The 21,345-nt window shown below is 37.4% G+C and overlaps 1 protein-coding gene across 2 annotated transcripts in view; it reads right to left on the minus strand.

Annotated features, from left to right (window-relative positions):
- Nucleotides 1-21,345, minus strand: part of LOC128234179 (zinc finger protein GLI4-like) — an 83,294-nt gene that overhangs the window by 51,349 nt on the left and 10,600 nt on the right. For both annotated transcript variants that reach the window (XM_052948237.1, XM_052948236.1), the window contains exon 2: nucleotides 10,586-10,863. In XM_052948237.1, the coding sequence (XP_052804197.1) occupies nucleotides 10,586-10,835 (250 nt within the window). In that variant the 5' untranslated portion in view covers nucleotides 10,836-10,863. The remainder of the gene's footprint in view (nucleotides 1-10,585; nucleotides 10,864-21,345) is intronic.

Below are 21,345 nucleotides of genomic sequence, written 5' to 3' on the forward strand. Positions count from 1 at the left end.
GACGGTTACAAATTAAACCGTTGTTAAAAAAGTGTCACATGACAGATAATATTGAGAGTTTGTTTTTGTCTGGTGATACTGCAGGACTTACAGTCAGTAAATGTTCTAGGAAAACTATTAAAGAGAGAGAAAGATTTCAACAATAAAAGAAGATTAATCCAGAAAAAAATATTTCAAAAAATTATACTCCAGTCATAGCATATGCTACAGCCACAAAGACACTGACAGTTTTCCTATTTCTTGCTTCGACAATAGCCTCAAAATTAATTAACCAACAAGGTATTTAAATGGCAAGAAACAAAGGTTTCAATGTTTTCAATGACAATTTGCTTTATGGGAGGTGAACATAATATGTCACAACAGAAGTGAACAGATTTTTGTTTTATTTTAACAAGAAGGTAATTAAGCATGTGCTGTGTTTTATTCCCTTTTATCAATTGTTATTCCTGGTTTTATAAAGCAATATAGCAATATGTTTTCTGAAATTAATGAGTGGGCCAATGAGAAATGAGTATTTATATTCAAACAAATGGTCAGTTTATATTCTATAAAATGCTTGCTGGTCGACTTTATCCTTTAGTACTAAATTTCTAATTGACTGACAAAGTTTTCATGTACCGGGTGATCGTCAAAGGTTTGAGGAATTGGTGAGATTTGAACCTACAACAAAACTATGAAAACAAGGATAACAAAGTCCACTTAAGTAAAACGGTTGGCTTAAATGTCTGTCTGATGTCATTGGCCGAGAAGCCTTCTGTTACCAAGAAACTTATATAAAACTCATTGGTCAGCAAATAATTGCATCCCTTTTACATAATAGAATATAACAAAAGAAATATTATAGAGCGTTATAATTCAGCACATAAAAGGCATCATTTAGGCTGTGCCCTCACTTCTGGCTGCTCTACCTTCTGTAGAACATTACAAATATACACTCTCATATATATACATAGACTGATCTGATAAACATATTCATTGAGGTAGCACAGCCATTAATTTGACATTTTTTAGATTTTTCTTAGCTTCAAGTACGACTTGATAATCTATTTGTTTTATTTCATCCAGTCTCCATAAGCAAAATATTGGCGCCAAATTATCTTCTACAAAATCTAGCCTATCGAATACTGCTCGTAAATGAAAACACAGGAATATGTGATGTGAGCTGACACACAAAACATCGAGAGCACACAGAAACAGCCACATAAACGTAACATTAGAGAAACATCATGCAGTTAAGGTAAATCGGAACTCACAGCTAATTATTTTAATGAATCATTTTCCCCTTTGTTGTCAGCAGGTATTTTCAGTGATATCTTTATTATGTTAAAAAGAATGTATATGTAACCAATAACAGATGATTAAGAACATAATCAATTACATTACCGAAAACATGAAGCAATGATCCATCAACTACAAGCTTACCATGTCTAGTATTTGAGAGAGAATGTTTTATTTCAATGGTTTGCTTTTTGAAAACAGAGAGCACAAATTTGGTCAAACCTGGTCACATCAACCCACTGGCAACCAATATTGTTTTTTGAAAATCCAATAAAAATCAAATAATTCAAAACTAGATATTTTGTTGCCAAAAATGCAGAAATAAATAAGATTTTTTTTAATCATTAAATTATGCACTTTTTACTGTCTCAATTATGTAGCTAGGATATCTAGGCAGGACTAAGAGCATATTTATGATAAAAACATTTTTCAATAAATGTTCACATTTTTGGCATCCAAGTTTTTGGTTTGGAATTATACCATTTTATTTAAACAAATGAATAAAATCAGTCTGAAAATCTGGTGGAGTTCATCAAACAAGGGCTTAAAAGTCAAGTTCTACTCATGCCTATAATTATAACATTCAAGGCATTCTGGCTGAAGCCAAAGGACTATCTGTTCTGCATCGCAACAATATGACGTCATAGTTCTTGTTACTTGTTAATGAATATAGAACTCCAAGTTGCCATGGTGTTCTATTCCGTACACAAGTTGCTTAAATGTCTTTGTAAGTGTGTAAAACATGTCTGACTTGATTCCAAAAAACTTATTTTTTCAAAATGAATTGTTAGTTCTATTTTTGCATGTTGAATAAGTGCAAATAATCATGACCATCAGCAGGATCCCACTTTAATTTCACAGATTCTTCAAAAGCAACATTTCTTTCTAATCATGATTCTATCAATGGCAAATGAGTTTCAGGATTCCATAAAGTAGCTTTTAATGCTGTCTCATAAAGTGTAAGTGATTGAGGAAAGTTAAGATAAAGTTTAAATATTTATTTGCTGCAAGCCTCTGTTAGCCCTGGTTTCTTGCCAGATCCATGCCTCAGGATGAGTGGTCTCAAGTGTTATGTTCCAAACATTACCCTTAAAATACTATCCATTTTCTGTAATGCCAACCAAACTGGCTTTTTTTCTTGCAACTCTACTTGAATTTAATGATAATAGTCTGTTTTCAGTTCTTCTCCAAGTAAAATTTCAGCTATCACACTGGCCCATAATTTTTTTTTTATTAATGATACCACATTTTATTTGACTCCCAGTAGTTATTGGCATCATTACTGTTTTTCCTGTTGGACAGAACACAGAGCACCATCAGACTGTTTTTCCTCTTAATTGGGTGTAATATAGTTTGAATACAATCATTGCAACATAAAAACAACAACAAAGTAAACAACATGTGCAGCATTATCAAACAACAACAAAGAACAGCATGTTGCGACACAAAAACAGCCAGACTGCTTATCAGCCGTTCATTGAATAGCTCTCCACAGTAATGGTGGTGTGTGGCCTGAAGATGAATAGGTTTGTCTTCCTCAAACTAATTTCAACACCTGAAGAAATACTTCAAAGATGATCTGTTCATAAAATATGATAAATAGCAGGCTGAATCTTGTTAAAGCAATCATTAAAATGTACAACAAAACAAGGATCGAATGATAATTCAAATCCTGAAAAAAATGTGTTTTAAAGCGAAATCAAATGATATTTAGGGAAAATCAATTCAAATGAGAACTATTAAAGTGAAGCTACATAATAGAACAGTGGCGACATCAGTTAGAGGGAACAGTGGAGACATCACTTAGATGTAACAGTGGAGACATCAGTTAGAGGGAACAGTGGAGACATCAGTTAGATGGAACAGTGGCGACATCAGTTAGATGGAACAGTGGAAACATCAGTTAGAGGGAACAGTGGAGACATCAGTTAGAGGGAACAGTGGAAACATCAGTTAGATGGAACAATGGAAACATCAGTTAGAGGGAACAGTGGCGACATCAGTTAGATGGAACAGTGGAGACATCAGTTAGATGGAACAGTGGAGACATCAGTTAGAGGGAACAGTGGAGACATCAGTTAGATGGAACAGTGGAAACATCAGTTAGAGGGAACAGTGGAAACATCAGTTAGATGGAACAGTGGAAACATCAGTTAGATGGAACAGTGGAGACATCAGTTAGAGGGAACAGTGGAGACATCAGTTAGATGGAACAGTGGAGACATCAGTTAGAGGGAACAGTGGAGACATCAGTTAGAGGGAACAGTGGAGACATCAGTTAGATGGAACAGTGGAGACATCAGTTAGATGGAACAGTGGCGACATAGTTAGATGGAACAGTGGAAACATCAGTTAGATGGAACAGTGGAAACATCAGTTAGATGGAACAGTGGAGACATCAGTTAGATGGAACAGTCAGGTCAGTTAGATGGGACAGTGCAGACATCAGTTAGATGGGACAGTGGAGACATCAGTTAGAGGGAACAGTGGAGACATCAGTTAGATGGAACAGTGGAAACATCAGTTAGATGAAACAGTGGAAACATCGGTTAGATGAAACAGTGGAGACAACAGTTAGAGGGAACAGTGGCGACATCAGTTAGAGGGAACAGTGGAGACATCAGTTAGATGGAACAGTGGAGACATCAGTTAGATTGAACAGTGGAAACATCAGTTAGATGGAACAGTGGAGACATCAGTTAGATGGAACAGTGGAGACATCAGTTAGATGGAACAGTGGTGACATCAGTTAGATGGAACAGTGGAGACATCAGTTAGATGGAACAGTGGAGACATCAGTTAGATGGAACAGTGGTGACATCAGTTAGAGGGAACAGTGGAGACATCAGTTAGAGGGAACAGTGGTGACATCAGTTAGAGGGAACAGTGGCGACATCAGTTAGAGGGAACAGTGGAGACATCAGTTAGAGGGAACAGTGGCGACATCACTTAGATGTAACAGTGGCGACATCAGTTAGAGGGAACAGTGGTGACATCAGTTAGAGGGAACAGTGGCGACATCAGTTAGAGGGAACAGTGGAGACATCAGTTAGATGGAACAGTGGTGACATCAGTTAGATGGAACAGTGGAGACATCAGTTAGATGGAACAGTGGAGACATCAGTTAGATGGAACAGTGGAGACATCAGTTAGATGGAACAGTGGAGACATCAGTTAGATGGAACAGTGGAGACATCAGTTAGAGGGAACAGTGGAGACATCAGTTAGATGGAACAGTGGAGACATCAGTTAGAGGGAACAGTGGTGACATCAGTTAGAGGGAACAGTGGCGACATCACTTAGATGTAACAGTGGCGACATCAGTTAGAGGGAACAGTGGTGACATCAGTTAGAGGGAACAGTGGCGACATCAGTTAGATGGAACAGTGGAGACATCAGTTAGATGGAACAGTGGAAACATCAGTTAGATGGAACAGTGGAGACATCAGTTAGATGGAACAGTGGTGACATCAGTTAGATGGAACAGTGGTGACATCAGTTAGATGGAACAGTGGTGACATCAGTTAGATGGAACAGTGGAGACATCAGTTAGATGGAACAGTGGAGACATCAGTTAGATGGAACAGTGGAGACAACAGTTAGAGGGAACAGTGGAGACATCAGTTAGATGGAACAGTGGAAACATCAGTTAGATGGAACAGTGGAGACATCAGTTAGATGGAACAGTGGTGACATCAGTAAGATGGAACAGTGGAGACAACAGTTAGAGGGAACAGTGGAGACATCAGTTAGAGGGAACAGTGGTGACATCAGTCAGATAGGACAGTGGAGACATCAGTTAGATGGAACAGTGGAGACATCCGTTAGATGGAACAGTGGAGATATCAGTTAGATGGAACAGTGGATACATCCGTTAGATGGAACAGTGGAGTCATCAGTAAGATAGGACAGTGGAAACATCAGTTAGATGGAACAGTGGAGACAACAGTTAGAGGGAACAGTGGAGACAACAGTTAGTGGGGACAGTGGAGACATCAGTTGGATGGAACAGTGGAGACATCAGTTAGATGGAACAGTGGTGACATCAGTAAGATGGAACAGTGGAGACAACAGTTAGAGGGAACAGTGGAGACATCAGTTAGAGGGAACAGTGGTGACATCAGTCAGATAGGACAGTGGAGACATCAGTTAGATGGAACAGTGGAGACATCCGTTAGATGGAACAGTGGAGACATCAGTTAGATGGAACAGTGGATACATCCGTTAGATGGAACAGTGGAGTCATCAGTAAGATAGGACAGTGGAAACATCAGTTAGATGGAACAGTGGAGACAACAGTTAGAGGGAACAGTGGAGACAACAGTTAGTGGGGACACTGGAGACATCAGTTGGATGGGACAGTGGAGACATCAGTTAGATGCGAAAGTGGATACATCAGTTAGATGGAACAGTGGAGACATCAGTTAGATGGGACAGGGGAGACATCAGTTAGATGAAACAGTGGAGTCATCAGTAAGATAGGACAGTTGAAACATCAGTTAGATGGAACAGTGGAGACATCAGTTAAATGGGACAGTGGAGACATCAGTTAGATGGGACAGTGGAAACATCAGTTAGATGGAACAGTGAAGACATCAGTCAGATGAAACAGTGGAGTCATCAGTTAGATGGGACAGTGGAAACATCAGTTAGATGAAACAGTGGAGTCATCAGTTAGATAGGACAGTGGAAACATCAGTTAGATGGAACAGTGGAGACATCAGTAAGATGGGACAGTGGAGACATCAGATAGATGATACAGTGGAGACATCAGTTAGATGGGACAGTGGAGACATCAGTAAGATGGGACAGTGGAGAAATCAGTTAGATGAAACAGTAAAGTCACAGTTAGGTGGGACAGTGGAGACATCAGTTAAATGGGACAGTGGAAACGTCAGTTAGATGGAACAGTGAAGTCATCAGTTAAATGAAACAGTGGAGACATCAGTTAGATGGGACAGTGGAGACATCAGTTAGATGGGACAGTGGAGACATCAGTAAGATGGAACAGTGGAGACGTCAGTTAGATGGAACAGTGGAAACATCAGTTACATGGACAGTGGAAACATCAGTTAGATAGGACAGTGGAGACATCAGTTAGATAGGACAGTGGAGTCATCAGTTAGATGGGACAGTGGACACATCAGTTAGATAGGACAGTGGACACATCAGATAAATGGGACAGTGGAGACATCAGTTAGATAGGACAGTGGAAACATCAGTTAGATGAAAAAGTGGAGTCATCAGTTGGACAGTGGGGACATTAGTTAGATGGGAAAGTAGAGACACCAGTCAGATATTTGGAAAGGATTGTGGATACAATTCAGTTGGTAAATGGCAAAAATAAAAACAGTGGAAGAAAAGGTAACAGCATGAAAAAGAAGCTGTTAACAATGAGCAGTAAATAATTAAATGTTGTATAAAAAGATGTTTTATATTGTGTTCAAATAAAATAAAAGATAACAATAGTTTCTAAGTAAAGAAAAAAGAGCTCTTATAACAGGCTAGTGTGATTAAAACTTCAGAGTGTTCAGATCATCTTAAAATTGATCTTTTTCACTACTGTTGAATTATTTGAAATCTAGACAGCACAAAGCAATAATAAGTACATTCATGAATACATGTCATTTTGTTGAATCATCTCATTTCACATTTAACAAGCAAAGAAGAACGGTTAGGTCCAAAGAAAGGTAACTGTCAGATAATTAAGAGCTATTTAGGACAATATTGAAAAGAAAATATCCAAACAGTTTTGAATGGCATTGAATACAGAGTTCCCTTAATTTGTGGGGGTCTTTCTTTTCACATAATTAAAGAGTGGAAACCACAGGAATATAAATACAGGTCAGTCCATGACAGCTAAATGTTGACTTTATAAAATCTATGGCCACTCAGTCTTTTGTCACGATTTCCATTTAAATTTCAGGTACAGTTGAAAGCATGGAATTGTTAAACAGTTTGTTTTTTGGTACAAGGTTAAAAAAAATTGCCGGCAAATAAAACTGTAGTTAGTTTTACAATATTTAGACAATAAATACAAAATACATATTGAATTGCAAGCTATTGTTTAAAAAAATGCAAAAGAAACGCTAAATAAATATACATGTCACAAATGTCTGGCTTAGAATAGTTATTTGATTGGTGTTGGTTAATTATTACATAAATTTTCTCCAAAAATGTAAAACATCTGACTAAGAAAGAAATAGGAAATGGTTGTTAACTGCTCTGTCAAAATGAATGTCAAAAATGGCAAGATTACTAACAAAACGGTTTAAAATGAATGTGTTTTTCTTTAAGTAACCATCAACACACATCAGTTTAATCTTTGTTAACCTTTGAACAAGACCATCCAATTTCCTTCCTGACAAAAGCCATATTGGGCTTGATACCCAAGTTGAGCCTTAATGGGTTTTTCCCCTTGGAAGCATTTGCCCAATACTTGTTAATAAGATCAGCAAGTAGGGTTAAGGCAGGTTAAGTTTGACAATTTTGTCAAAATCAATGTTTCCACGTGGCTGAATTTTGACAGAAACGATTAAAAAGAAATCCTTTAGTTCTAACCAGCTCGTCAGAGGTAAATAGGTTTGGGATAGCAGCTCAATACTCAAAATACTCCACCATTGTCAAGTATTGGCCAATTATTATATATACAAATTTGATTAATTGAAAAATTATAGCCAATTATTAGCATAATTGGGGAATGTTTGTACTTGCTCACATCAGTCTGAAGAATGGTCGAAGCAATTTGGATTTTAATATCTGATGAAATTAAAAGATATGCAGAATTGCAATGCCAAATTTTGAGAAAAAAAAAAGGCCAAACTTTGATTTGAAGCCAAAATACCCAGACCATTTTGGTAAAGGTTTAAAACAATTTCTACAAGAACAAAATGACGGGTTATAACAGTTATTGTAAGACAGGTTATGGAAATGCCATTACATTACGATATTTCAAGTTCGCTTCATTACATGATTATGTAAGAACATGGTTGGTAGGACACACAGAGGCATAAAACACCGTATTAAATTACATGTTACAGTGAGGCCGCCTTTCTTTCTGCAACCTGAATGTTCGTGATGGAATGCATTTATCTTTGTTTGTTGCGGAGCCAGCTTCACTATGCAAGGGCAGGTAACAGGATATCACAACTTTGAAATTCTTTTAAAAACATGATATAACAGTGAACCTACACGTGAACGACTCCCGGGGATGTAGTTACAGAAGCAGCTTGGGAACATTTGGAAATATTTACAATTGCTATATTTCTGAAAAAACCCTAATGCTTTAAAATGGGGTTTTCATTTCCACATTCTAAGTGCAGAATATACATTAAGCATAAGACTTTCTAACAAACGAATAGTTTAGGAAATATTTAATTTAAGAGTTAATGAACAATTTTAACTCTACATGCTGCTGTAATACAGCCGTTGTTCCATGTCATAAGCATTGGAACCTGATGTCGTCATAGTGACCGTATTTTGTAACTTACCTACAAATGTAATAAAGATAACAATGGTCACAAGGTTTCTTTTACATTAAGCGTGACAAACACAAATTAGGCTTATTAAGTTATAGTGATTTCCCAAAAATCAGTTTTTGTCATCAAATTGAAAGATAATATTCCTAAAAAAGAATCGTTAACTGCCATAAAAGTATCATGTTCCCTAAAACGCCATGGGCGTCGCCATTCTAATATCACTCACAGGAACCAACAATGTCATGTTTCTGCTTTACTATGTTCATATATTTTACGGACAAATTGGCAGATATTTTTCAAATAATGATTTTTTTATGACATATAGAATTCTTGTATCCTAATAATACTGTAATGTATAAGGTTTTAAAGTGAAAACAATGCTCTTAAAGTACATATAATTTCAATTACAACACTGTACTCCCCATACTTATAATCATATTTTTGGTAACCCTGAAAAAAAACCCCAGTAAACCTGCAGAGATGTTTTGACCCAATCAAGCGTGATGACAAGATAATATAAAGATTGCAGGGTCTAACAATACCGGGGATCATCAATGCAATATTCTGATTTGATCTTTTTATTCTTTACAGCATGTAATTATTGCTCCAGATTTCCTATTGTCTGTAGAACAGCATGGTAATACCTCACACAGTATATCTTAGGACTGTTTACAATCAAGCATATTTGTTTGCAAATATGGTATTGTGACAAAGTCTGTAAGTAGCATAGCTTTGTATCGAAGTTACAAAATCATGAAAATGTTTATTTTATTTATAAAATTGCTAATTATTCACTGCGCTGATTTTAAACATTAATTTGTTACTTCCAATTCAGATAAATATTTGCTGAATTTTGATTGGCTGCATGCTAGCTGTTCGGTGTTGTGTCTTTCTTGTTCCTTATCAATAGTGCTTAATGAATAGAGAGTTGAGAACAAATACATTTACTTTCCAAGTTATGGAATAAAGCCCTCAATCTACCACCAGGTGGAGGCAGGGCAGAAATTGAGCTTAAAAATCATTCAAATATGGCTGTATATCACAAATATTGTCAGTTGTGAGTTGAAAGTTCAAAGGTTCCAATTGCTTTTATCTTATGTCACATGGGACATATTTTGAACACACCTATTGCAACAGAAGATACAACTAGAAATGTGTCCATAGGACACGGATGCCCCCACTTCGGTTTTTTGTCACAGAAAATAAGCCATAATGATTTTTGAAGTATTTTTGGCAAAAAAGGGCCGTAACTCCTAAATGACTAAAGCGATTTCCATGACTATCGAACTTGATCAAGATATTATGGTCACAAACATGTGTTTAAAGTTTGGTGAGGATTGGACAAACAGTTTTCAAGAATTAGATCGGAACCAATCTTCGGGACATATTTTTCAAGTCTTTTTTTGCAAATAAAGGGCCGTAACTCCTAAATGACAAAAGCGATTTCCATGGCTATCGAACTTGATCAAGATATTATGGTCATAATCATGTATGTAAAGTTTGGTGAGGATTGGACACATACTTTTCAAGAATTAGATTGGAAACATATATTTTTGAAGTATTTTTGGCAAAAAAGGGCCGTAACTCCTAAATGACTAAAGCGATTTCCATGACTATCGAACTTGATCAAGATATTATGGTCACAAACATGTGTTTAAAGTTTGGTGAGGATTGGACAAACGATTTTCAAGAATTAGATCGGAAACAATCTTCGGGACAGACGTACGAACGGACAAGGGCAACCCTATATGCCGCCACTTTGTGGGGGCATAAAAATTGAAATATGAGTTAATAACAATAATTGGCAAGGTAGCAACTTCCGCACATACCTGTATCTTTACCCGTGTCATTTCTGTCACGTGAGCCATGTTTGCCCGAAAGAACATCATGCTTGTGTGCGTGCAAGTCAAGAGCATCATGCTTGTGGGCGTGTACATCAAGCGCTTCATGTTTCCGCCCGTGCACGTCTAGAGCGTCGTGTTTGCGCGCAAGTGGGTCATGACGGGAGGTGACGTGACGGTCGCCCTGGTGTGATTCACGCCCGCCACGAAAACCCTCCTCACGTGATGACATCGTCATCTATCTGCCATCATGGGCTGGGCCCCGGCTGCAAATTGAAAACATGTGACAGTTACATCATTTACTTTAATTTCCAATTAAGAGCAACAAAATGCAAGAAACAACCATCTAAAAGACATGGATTAGTTCACTAAAAGTTGGAATCTCTTAATATGTATGTATGATCCAGAAAAGCAAAGAAAGGCACACGAAATGGAATGAGAAAATCTAATAGAGATATTTAGAACAAAATTAATCTTTATGATATCCCTGAAACTGTCCATAGAAATAAAGGATGATACCTCAAACTGCCCATAGAAAAAAAGGATACAGTGTTATACCTAAAAATTGTCCATAGTAATTAAGGGTACAGTATAATACCTCAAACTGTCAATAGAAATAAGGGATACAGTATGATACCTCAAACTGTCAATAGAAATAAGGGATACAGTATGATACCTCAAACTGTCAATAGAAATAAGGGATACAGTATGATACCTCAAACTGTCAATAGAAATAAGGGATACAGTATGATACCTCAAACAGTCAATAGAAATAAGGGATACAGTATGATACCTCAGACTGCCCATAGAAATAAATGATACAGTATGATACCTCAGACTGCCCATAGAAATAAAAGATACAGTATGATACCTCAAACTGCTCATAGAAATATTAAGGGATACAGTATGATACCTCAGACTGCCCATAGAAATAAGGGACACAGTATGATACCTCAGACTGCCCATAGAAATAAGGGACACAGTATGATACCTCAGACTGCCCATAGAAATAAGGGACACAGTATGATACCTCAGACTGCCCATATAAATAAGGAATACAGTATGATACCTCAGACTGCCCATAGAAATAAGGGACACAGTATGATACCTCAGACTGCCCATAGAAATAAGGGACACAGTATGATACCTCAGACTGCCCTTAGAAATAAGGGACACAGTATGATACCTCAGACTGCCCATAGAAATAAGGGATACAGTATGATACCTCAGACTGCCCATAGAAATAAGGGATACAGTATGATACCTCAGACTGCCCATAGAAATAAGGGACACAGTATGATACCTCAGACTGCCCATAGAAATAAGGGACACAGTATGATACCTCAAACTGCCCTTAGAAATAGGGGACACAGTATGATACCTCAGACTGCCCATAGAAATAAGGGACACAGTATGATACCTCAGACTGCCCATAGAAATAAGGGACACAGTATGATACCTCAGACTGCCCATAGAAATAAGGGATACAGTATGATACCTCAGACTGCCCATAGAAATAAGGGACATAGTATGATACCTCAGACTGCCCATAGAAATAAGGGACACAGTATGATACCTCAGACTGCCCATAGAAATAAGGGACACAGTATGATACCTCAGACTGCCAATAGAAATAAGGGACACAGTATGATACCTCAGACTGCCCATAGAAATAAGGGATACAGTATGATACCTCAGACTGCCCATAGAAATAAGGGATACAGTATGATACCTCAGACTGCCCATAGAAATAAGGGACACAGTATGATACCTCAGACTGCCCATAGAAATAAGGGACATAGTATGATACCTCAGACTGCCCTTAGAAATAAGGGATACAGTATGATACCTCAGACTGCCCATAGAAATAAGGGACACAGTATGATACCTCAGACTGCCCATAGAAATAAGGGACACAGTATGATACCTCAGACTGCCCACAGAAATAAGGGACACAGTATGATACCTCAGACTGCCCACAGAAATAAGGGATACAGTATGATATCTCAAACTGCCCATTGAAATAAAGCATACAGTATACATGTTCAAAGACAGGTTATTTTGAATTAAATAAATTTACACAGAGAATCTAACTACCATTTTCTTTTTGTTCTCATTCAAAACTATAAATCAAAGCTTATACTGAAATTTGAATCAACAAGTAAGACCTTTACAAAAGTATGTAATGTCCTATTTGGCATTGGTTTGAAATCATCGGCAATTTAGGAAAAGAAATGACTTCATTTCTTTGACTAAAGAAATTGGATGAAATTCAAGCTACCACCCTCAGAGAAATCCAAAGGTAGGGATTGCAAACAAGTGTTTAAATTGCATAAAATTCTCAAACTACCGCACATTAGGCCGCGCTTTCAATTTTCCCTCACAATACATCGCCATTCAACTTCAACAAGTTTTTTATCGACTACTTTTCAAAAAACTCAAACAGTGAAATGAGAAAATCAATGATTAAAGGCAATCGCTTATAACAGTGTATGGGGTTTAGCCTCTGAAAGTGTGATCCTCAAGTGGGTTAATTTGCACCTTCGGAGTCGTCACTTCCTCTGTTTATTCATTCCCATTGTCCTAGAAACGCTTTAAGTCAAATTGCCAAAAACTCAGGGTCAATCCCCAGATACTGAGATGGGCTTGTATCCTTTAGCAAATATTTGCACTGTCAGGAACAATTATTTTGATCAAAGAATTAAATATCTGAGCTCAGAAACAAATATGGTCTTGTTCTAGATAGGCAATGCATAGTTGAATTATTATAGAAGTCAAGTGCTACCCGTTACATTATTTTCTTACTACTTCATTTTAACAATGATACCTTGACCTTTCTGAAAAATCAGTGGAGCTCAAACATTAAAGCCAGTGTAAAAAATAATGATGTAATAACTGTTGCCCCCAAATGGTGATGTTGACCTGTTATGACAATGATACAGGATGAGTCAGTGAAGGGGTAAGGATGTCATGCAAGGTTGTATTGCTCTGATGATTGATAATGGTAAAAAATAAATTGAATATGTCACAATTATTATTGTAAATACATCTTTTGGGCTAAACTTTTCATGATTTCATACCATTTTGGGCCCATTTCTTTTCTTCCAATACTGACCTGACCCAAATGTATCCCTTTAAAATTATTATATTTGTAATCAATGCTTAAAAAAATGAAAAACAAAACAGACAAGTAAAAAGATTTGATTATTAATCTATATATATATATAATGATCAGTATTAAATCTCTGATATTCGATAGTAAAAAATTTGGTGTGATTCTCAACGTTTATGCAAGGTCCAAGATTTGTGGTACAGGCATTCACTCTGGTCCGAGGTTTGTGGTACAGGTGGCCACTCCTCATGTACAATGTTGTGGAATAGAGCCTCCACAAGGGGCCTGCCATCATCATCTTGTCATCATATATGTCTTCAGGAAATGTATCTACCATGGAAACAAACGCAAGGGTGATTTGCTTCAACTTAAGTTGTCTAACACTTAAAGCATCCAGCTTAAATAAACTTGTGTTTAAACCATAATGGCCATTATGACATCCATTCACTGACATCCCACTTTTCTGTGGTTCACCCTTGAGAAAGATCATGGTATACTAATGTTATTGAAAAATAACACAGTAAGGGTCCATACCATCTCTCCCCAATAATGGCCATTAAAACATTTCACCAGTTACCCTGGTGCCTTTCTGATTAAGAACAAACATAGCCCCTCAACCTCTTCCCTCCTCGATACATTTACCGCCAGAAAGTGGTAAGCCTTGAATTTCAGCCTTGCAGTATAATACAGTTTTGCATTTGGTTGATGTAAGTTTTGTGTGTAACCCCAGAAGCAAGATGTGAAATGACTAATTTGAATCTTTACCATGGAAACTGGAGCAGTGGGTATGACCATCACAACTGTGGGGAGTTTAAAGTATAAGAAATAGATTGGTTAAAAAATGAGAGTCACTTTATATTTTTGTTTCACAACTGCCTAGACTTGGGATATAATATTCAAAAAGTATTTGCATATATTAATGCAGATGTCAAAATATTGAAACATCAAGCAATGACAATGACTCACAATTGCGTCCCGGGTTCAAATCCCGGCCTATGCTGTGTGGTCACCAGACCAAACAAGTGGGTTTTCACCAGGTACTCCCGTTTCCACGACAACATCGTGTCAACAAGAGTGACTTAATACAAGTTAACATAACATTCATCACATTGTTGTACAATAAATAAAGTTTAAATAAATAAATTGCAAATTTCATGCTATACTCTGTCATCGCTCTTCCTGTTTTTTTAGCCAAGGTTTATATGTGCAACAAGAAGATTGAGTAAATGTGCATTAGAGGGAAAAAATAATTGTCCAAGAAATCAAAATGTTTGCTTTTGATAACATATCTAAATGATTTTCCCAGAAAGATCTCTTATTCCTCAGAATATTTTCTTTCTTACAGTTTATTTCCTTTCCCCTTTAAATTGTGTAAAGATTGGAATTATAAAATATTTTGTGAGCATCAGGTATATTTTCCCTGATAAGTCCTGCCAAAGGAGAAGATAAGGCTTTGAGAAGATAGCAGTGAATTGATAAGACAGTTACATATGGACTGTGAATGCAGGAAAATTGTAATGTCATTCCTGGTAAATGCATGTTTCATCACAATCGTATGGCACTAGTAGCCTACAGTTGACATGCTTTCTCAAACCTACTTGCTTACATCAAATAGGTGGTGAAGTTGGAACTGATATTCTACTGAATGGCATCAGACAGACATTGTTTACTTGTGGCCTTTTCTTTATGACAAGTTAATTAAATGACACGCCTTTCCGCCTTTCCGGTATATAATAATATGAAGTTGCAACTCTCGAAAAAACAAGGAGGATCGGCAAAGCTCATCTTTTAAGTTGATTTTCTGTTGATTTTCGAACAGAAAATCTTTTTCTTCTCTAGAAGAGCATATAATTATTTGCAGTCAATGAAATAAGACTGCTGGATAAACAAGTCAAAATTCTTACACCAGTGCTTGGCATCAATTTGTCAAGCCCAGATATATAAAACCCAGAAACTGAAAAAGCCCAGAATGTATTAAACCAGTGCAGTGCTTGATTCTGACCACTGTATTTTAATGCAGACATCAAAGACAATGCCACAGTGTGATCTGGTGGAAACCAGGGGAGGTTAAAACACATACACATATTTCGTGCCCTTTCCTCTACTTAAAAAACACTTTACTTCTTAAAAAGACCTCAAAGAATGTAATTACCAAAAGAGCAAAGTAATAATTGGAAATAAATCTGTACGATGATTTCGCATCAATTACTTCACATTGGTAATGAATGGACATTTTATGTAAAACTTTAATCAGGACCTTACACAAATCACCATTAAGACGGAATACAAGTTCTAAACCATATATGTTAACCACAATAAGCCGTCATAAAAGGTGATATTTTCCCCTTAATGGCTTACAAAATGCCCCTCCTCACCGTCACAGTGTAATAAATCATTTCTGCTTGCATTAACAGACTGGTTGAGGTTGTCCTGGTAGCTGTAACATCCAAATCCAACAACTAAAATTTTGGAAACTTAAAACCCTTCATTATTTCTATTTAACGTGTTCATAAATAGAGGTTAGCATATCTTTTGGTCCATTTTTTCTTAAACTGTTTGCTATTTTCAATATTGAAACTGTTTTGAAATGTTGAAAACCCTACGTCAGTTTGGTATTATATTTCCCATCAAAGACGGGAAAATGACAGTTATTAATTTTCTTAACTTGCAAAAGAAAAAACGAAAAGCTTTTTAAGTGATAATTAACTAAAACCATTATCAAGCTTAATTTCAGTGACGATTGTATTGGAATATGATTAAGCCAGGTCTACAGGTTGTGCAGAAAAATTGGGTCAAAGCCTTCTTAAAATGCACACACATTGGGCTGATTGTTTAGAACTTTGTTAAAGTTAACAAAATTGTTAACATAATGGTTGTTAACTTTCCAATCTTTACTGCTCTGGAAATTTGATGGATAAACTTAAAGCGACACTCTTATTCAAAATCAATACATACACTTGTATACCAAACATCCATTTTCACTGATACACCTTTATCTATTTACTAAATAATGCATTTATGGAAAATAATTATTAATTATAAAAAGTTTGTAAGCCTGTATTTAATAACAGAAAACGCAAAAATATTAAATGATTGATGAATGCTAAAAGATTAACTGTGATCTACTATAGTCCCATGATGTAGAAATACCGTGTTTTATGCTCATTTCTTTCAATTTAAACTCGGTATCCTTCATAAGAACGATTGTTTTCGACATTTATTCATCCTTTTTGGAATATTAAAGCAAAAGTATTAATTGTGGTAAATCTTATTTGGGAATAAGAGTGCATCTTTAAGATCTGCAGTGCTTCTATCACAGTTTCATTCAAACATATGAGCTCATTATGCATCAGCTCACTTTTAAAGTTACAAAGTTCTTAACAATCAGCCCAATATTTCACCATTTCAAATGCTGTTTAATGCACCAGGAATATATCTTTATTTTTTTGGACTGAAGAAACAAACACAAAGTTCTGGCTAATTTTTCACACAGGATACATCGTGCACTTTGGTACTTAAGTTTATTGATAGGTTGATTACTAAATTAGAAAAACTATTCGAGCCTCCATGTGGTTTAGATTTAAGGAGGCTTAGAATGCATGGTGGTCAGGCTTAAGACCGAAAGAAAATAGTTTTATACTTCTTGAAGCATTATGCCGGGAAATGTTTGCATCAAAACCATCCAGGATTAGCAGTATTTCCTATAGTTCTTGGATGTTCCTCATTAGCCCATGAAATGATTTTAATACCACTAATAATTAGTAATAAATAGCTGATTTTATGATACCCTCAGACATTAACACTAATGCTTGATAGATATTGCGCCAATATAAGCTAAAAAAAGTTTTGTTTTTTGCTCTATTTTTTGCAAAGTCATACAATATCAAGAGGTTGCTGATATGTCCCTGTGAATGGGAGTCTTTACTACTTTCTTATAAATTGGCTTTTTTTGAAACATTTTTTAAAAGTTTTTTTTTATCAAGACCTAAAAATAACATCATCCTAATGAAACAAAGGAATTTGGGCTTATTTTTTCCTCAAATCTTTCCTACACAACTATATAACACATTCAGAAGCTAATGAAGAAATAGAACAAGTTTTTTTTTGTGAGGGCATGTGTGCAAGACTTCATTTTTGACAGGCCACGTTACATGGAGTCATGACCTGGAATGAGTCAGCCCGGCAAAAACTGGGGATTGGCGTTGAGGTTGTATTTTATATAAATATTGTCTACTCAACTGCATAATGTGAAGAGCTTTTTTAGGGTTGATTATAATTGAGCTACAGTGAAGTAGAACCTGAATGAAATTAAAACTTATTTTTTTGTTTAAAATAGTTCAGTTCATATATTTACCTGAAGTTAATTCTTTAAGAACAAGATTACAATAGTATCATCGCTCATTTTTTCTTTTGATGAAGGGGCATAATTCAACAAGTATTTGAGCCAGTGTAATGGCTCTTGAAATGAGTTCTAATTGAAAATGAGCATTAAGTTTTGAATGAATACATGAAATGTTTATTTGTTTGAAAAATTACATCAAACTGAGTTTTTTTTAGACAAGCTTATATTCATTTAAACCCAGGGCCTTCCCTGACTCAGAAAATCACAGTCCCTGGCACAATTTTCAAGCTAGACTAGGAACTTCCCTAGAACGCTCATATTGATATATTTGCACCCCATAGAATTACTGAAAACTGTCAACCATGAGGGTCACAGAACCCCCAGCAAGAAAATACTTGGGAAAACCCTGAAAGGTCTTCTGTTCTCAACTCTAAATCTGTGTTTCAGATAACATTTTTAGCACCAATTCTTGGAAAAGATTTGTTCTTGTAGTACTTAAGAAACTTCCCCTAAAAACCTTTCTTCAATCACTTTCAAAATTAACATCCAGGTGAAAATCAGTATAACACACATTCTCATTACATATGAGCATTTGGAAACCTCTAAACTTGATTATTTTTCAACAAAAATGTAACCCGAGATATTTTCAAGATATGCAGCCCAAGTTCAAAACAAAAAGCTTACACAGAGGCAGGTCTGGTAAAATATTTTCTGGGAAAAACATTTATTTTGACAGGTGCTGGTTACAGACCGGGGTATCACATGGAATGGCAGATGTCGACCAGATGCCGAAACCTACATCAGCCTTGCACAAAATACCTGCTTCAAATTTCAAATATCATACATTATTTATGCATGTAGTACTTAAAAATTTAAAGTAAGAAACACTTCTCAGGGGTAGACGTTGATTCCAGGAATCATGCCATGATGTTTGTGTTTTCTTACAGTGTATCAGTTTGTACAGGTTGTTTTGCAATGTCTATCAAAATAAACATTGATATATCAGCAAGCTACAGGTCAACCAAAACCATAATTATCTTCTTGCACATGATGTTTTTCAGGTCATGCTTTCTTCTCACTCACACAATGTATGTCAGGCCATTCACAGTAAGTATGTCAGGCCACTCAAGAGAATGAATGTCAGGCCACTCACAGGATGTATGTCAGGCCACTCACAGTAAGTATGTCAGGCCACTCAAGATAATGAATGTCAGACCATTCACAGGATGTATGTCAGGCCACTCACAGGATGTATGTCAAGCCACTCATAGTATGAATGTCAGGCCACTCACAGGATGTATGTCAGGCCACTCACAGTAAGTATGTCAGACCACTCACAGGAAGCATGTCAGGCCACTCAAGAGAATGAATGTCAGACCACTCACAGGATGTATGTCAGGCCACACACAGGATGTATGTCAGGCCACTCAAGAGAATGAATGTCAGACCACTCACAGGATGTATGTCAGGCCACACACAGGATGTATGTCAGGCCACTCATAGGATGTATGTCAGGCCACTCACAGTAAGTATGTCAGGCCACTCACAGGATGTATGTCTGGCCACTCAAGAGAATGAATGTCAGACCACTCACAGGATGTATGTCAGGCCACACACAGGATGTATGTCAGGCCACTCACAGGATGTATGTCAGGCCACACACAGGATGTATGTCAGGCCACTCACAGGATGTATGTCAGGCCACTCACAGTAAGTATGTCAGGCCACTCACAGGATGTATGTCAGGCCACTCAAGAGAATGAATGTCAGACCACTCACAGGATGTATGTCAGGCCACACACAGGATGTATGTCAGGCCACTCACAGGATGTATGTCAGGCCACTCACAGGAAGCATGTCAGGCCACTCAAGAGAATGAATGTCAGACCACTCACAGGATGTATGTCAGGCCACTCACAGTATGTATGTCAGGCCACTCACAGGATGTATGTCAGGCCACTCACAGGATGTATGTCAGGCCACACACAGGATGTATGTCAGGCCACTCACAGGATGTATGTCAGACCACTCACAGGAAGTATGTCAGAACACTCACAGGAAGTATGTCAGGCCACTCACATGATGTATGTCATGCAACTCACAGGATGTATGTCAGACCATTCTCAGGATGTATGTTAGGGCACTCACATTATGTATGTCAGGCCACTCATGAGTATGAATGTCAGGCCACTCACAGGATGTATGTCATGCAACTCACAGGATGTATGTCAGGCCATTCACAGGAAGTATGTCAAGCCACTCATAATATGTATGTCAGGCCACTCACAGGAAGTATGTCACGCAACTCACAGGATGTATGTCAGACCATTCACAGGATGTATGTCAGGCCACTCACAGTATGTATGTCAGGCCACTCAGAGGATTATGTCAAGCCACTCATAGTATTAATGTCAGACCACTCATAGGATGTATGTCAGGCCACTCAGAGTATGTATGTCAGGCGACTCAGAGTATGAATGTCAGGCCACTCACCGGATGTATGTCAAGCCACTCATAGTATGTATGTCAGGCCACTCACAGGATGTATGTCAGACCATTCACAGGATGTATGTCAGGCCACTCACAGGAAGCATGTCAGGCCACTCAGAGGATGTATGTCAAGCCACTCATAGTATGTATGTCAGGCCACTCACAGGATGTATGTCAGACCATTCACAGGATGTATGTCAGGCCACTCACAGGAAGCATGTCAGGCCACTCAGAGGATGTATGTCAAGCCACTCATAGTATGAATGTCAGACCACTCATAGGATGTATGTCAGGCCACTCAGAGTATGTATGTCAGGCGACTCAGAGTATGAATGTCAGGCCACTCACCGGATGTATGTCAAGCCACTCATAGTATGTATGTCAGGCCACTCACAGGAAGTATGTCAGGCCACTCACAGGATGTATGTCAAGCCACTCACAGGAAGTATGTCAGACCATTCACAGGATGTATGTCAGACCACTCACAGGATGTATGTCAGACCACTCACAGGATGTATGTCAAGCCACTCACAGGATGTATGTCAAGCCACTCACAGGATCGATGTATATCAGGACACTCACAGGATGTATGTCAGACCATTCACAGGAAGTATGTCAGGCCACTCACAGGATGTATGTCAGACCACTCACAGGATGTATGTCAAGCCACTCACAGGATGTATGTCAAGCCACTCACAGGATCGATGTATATCAGGACACTCACAGGATGTATGTCAGACCATTCACAGGAAGTATGTCAGGCCACTCACAGGATGTATGTCAGACCACTCACAGGATGTATGT

Source organism: Mya arenaria, chromosome 5, assembly GCF_026914265.1.
Source record: "Mya arenaria isolate MELC-2E11 chromosome 5, ASM2691426v1".
NCBI classification, from domain to species: Eukaryota; Metazoa; Mollusca; class Bivalvia; order Myida; family Myidae; genus Mya; species Mya arenaria.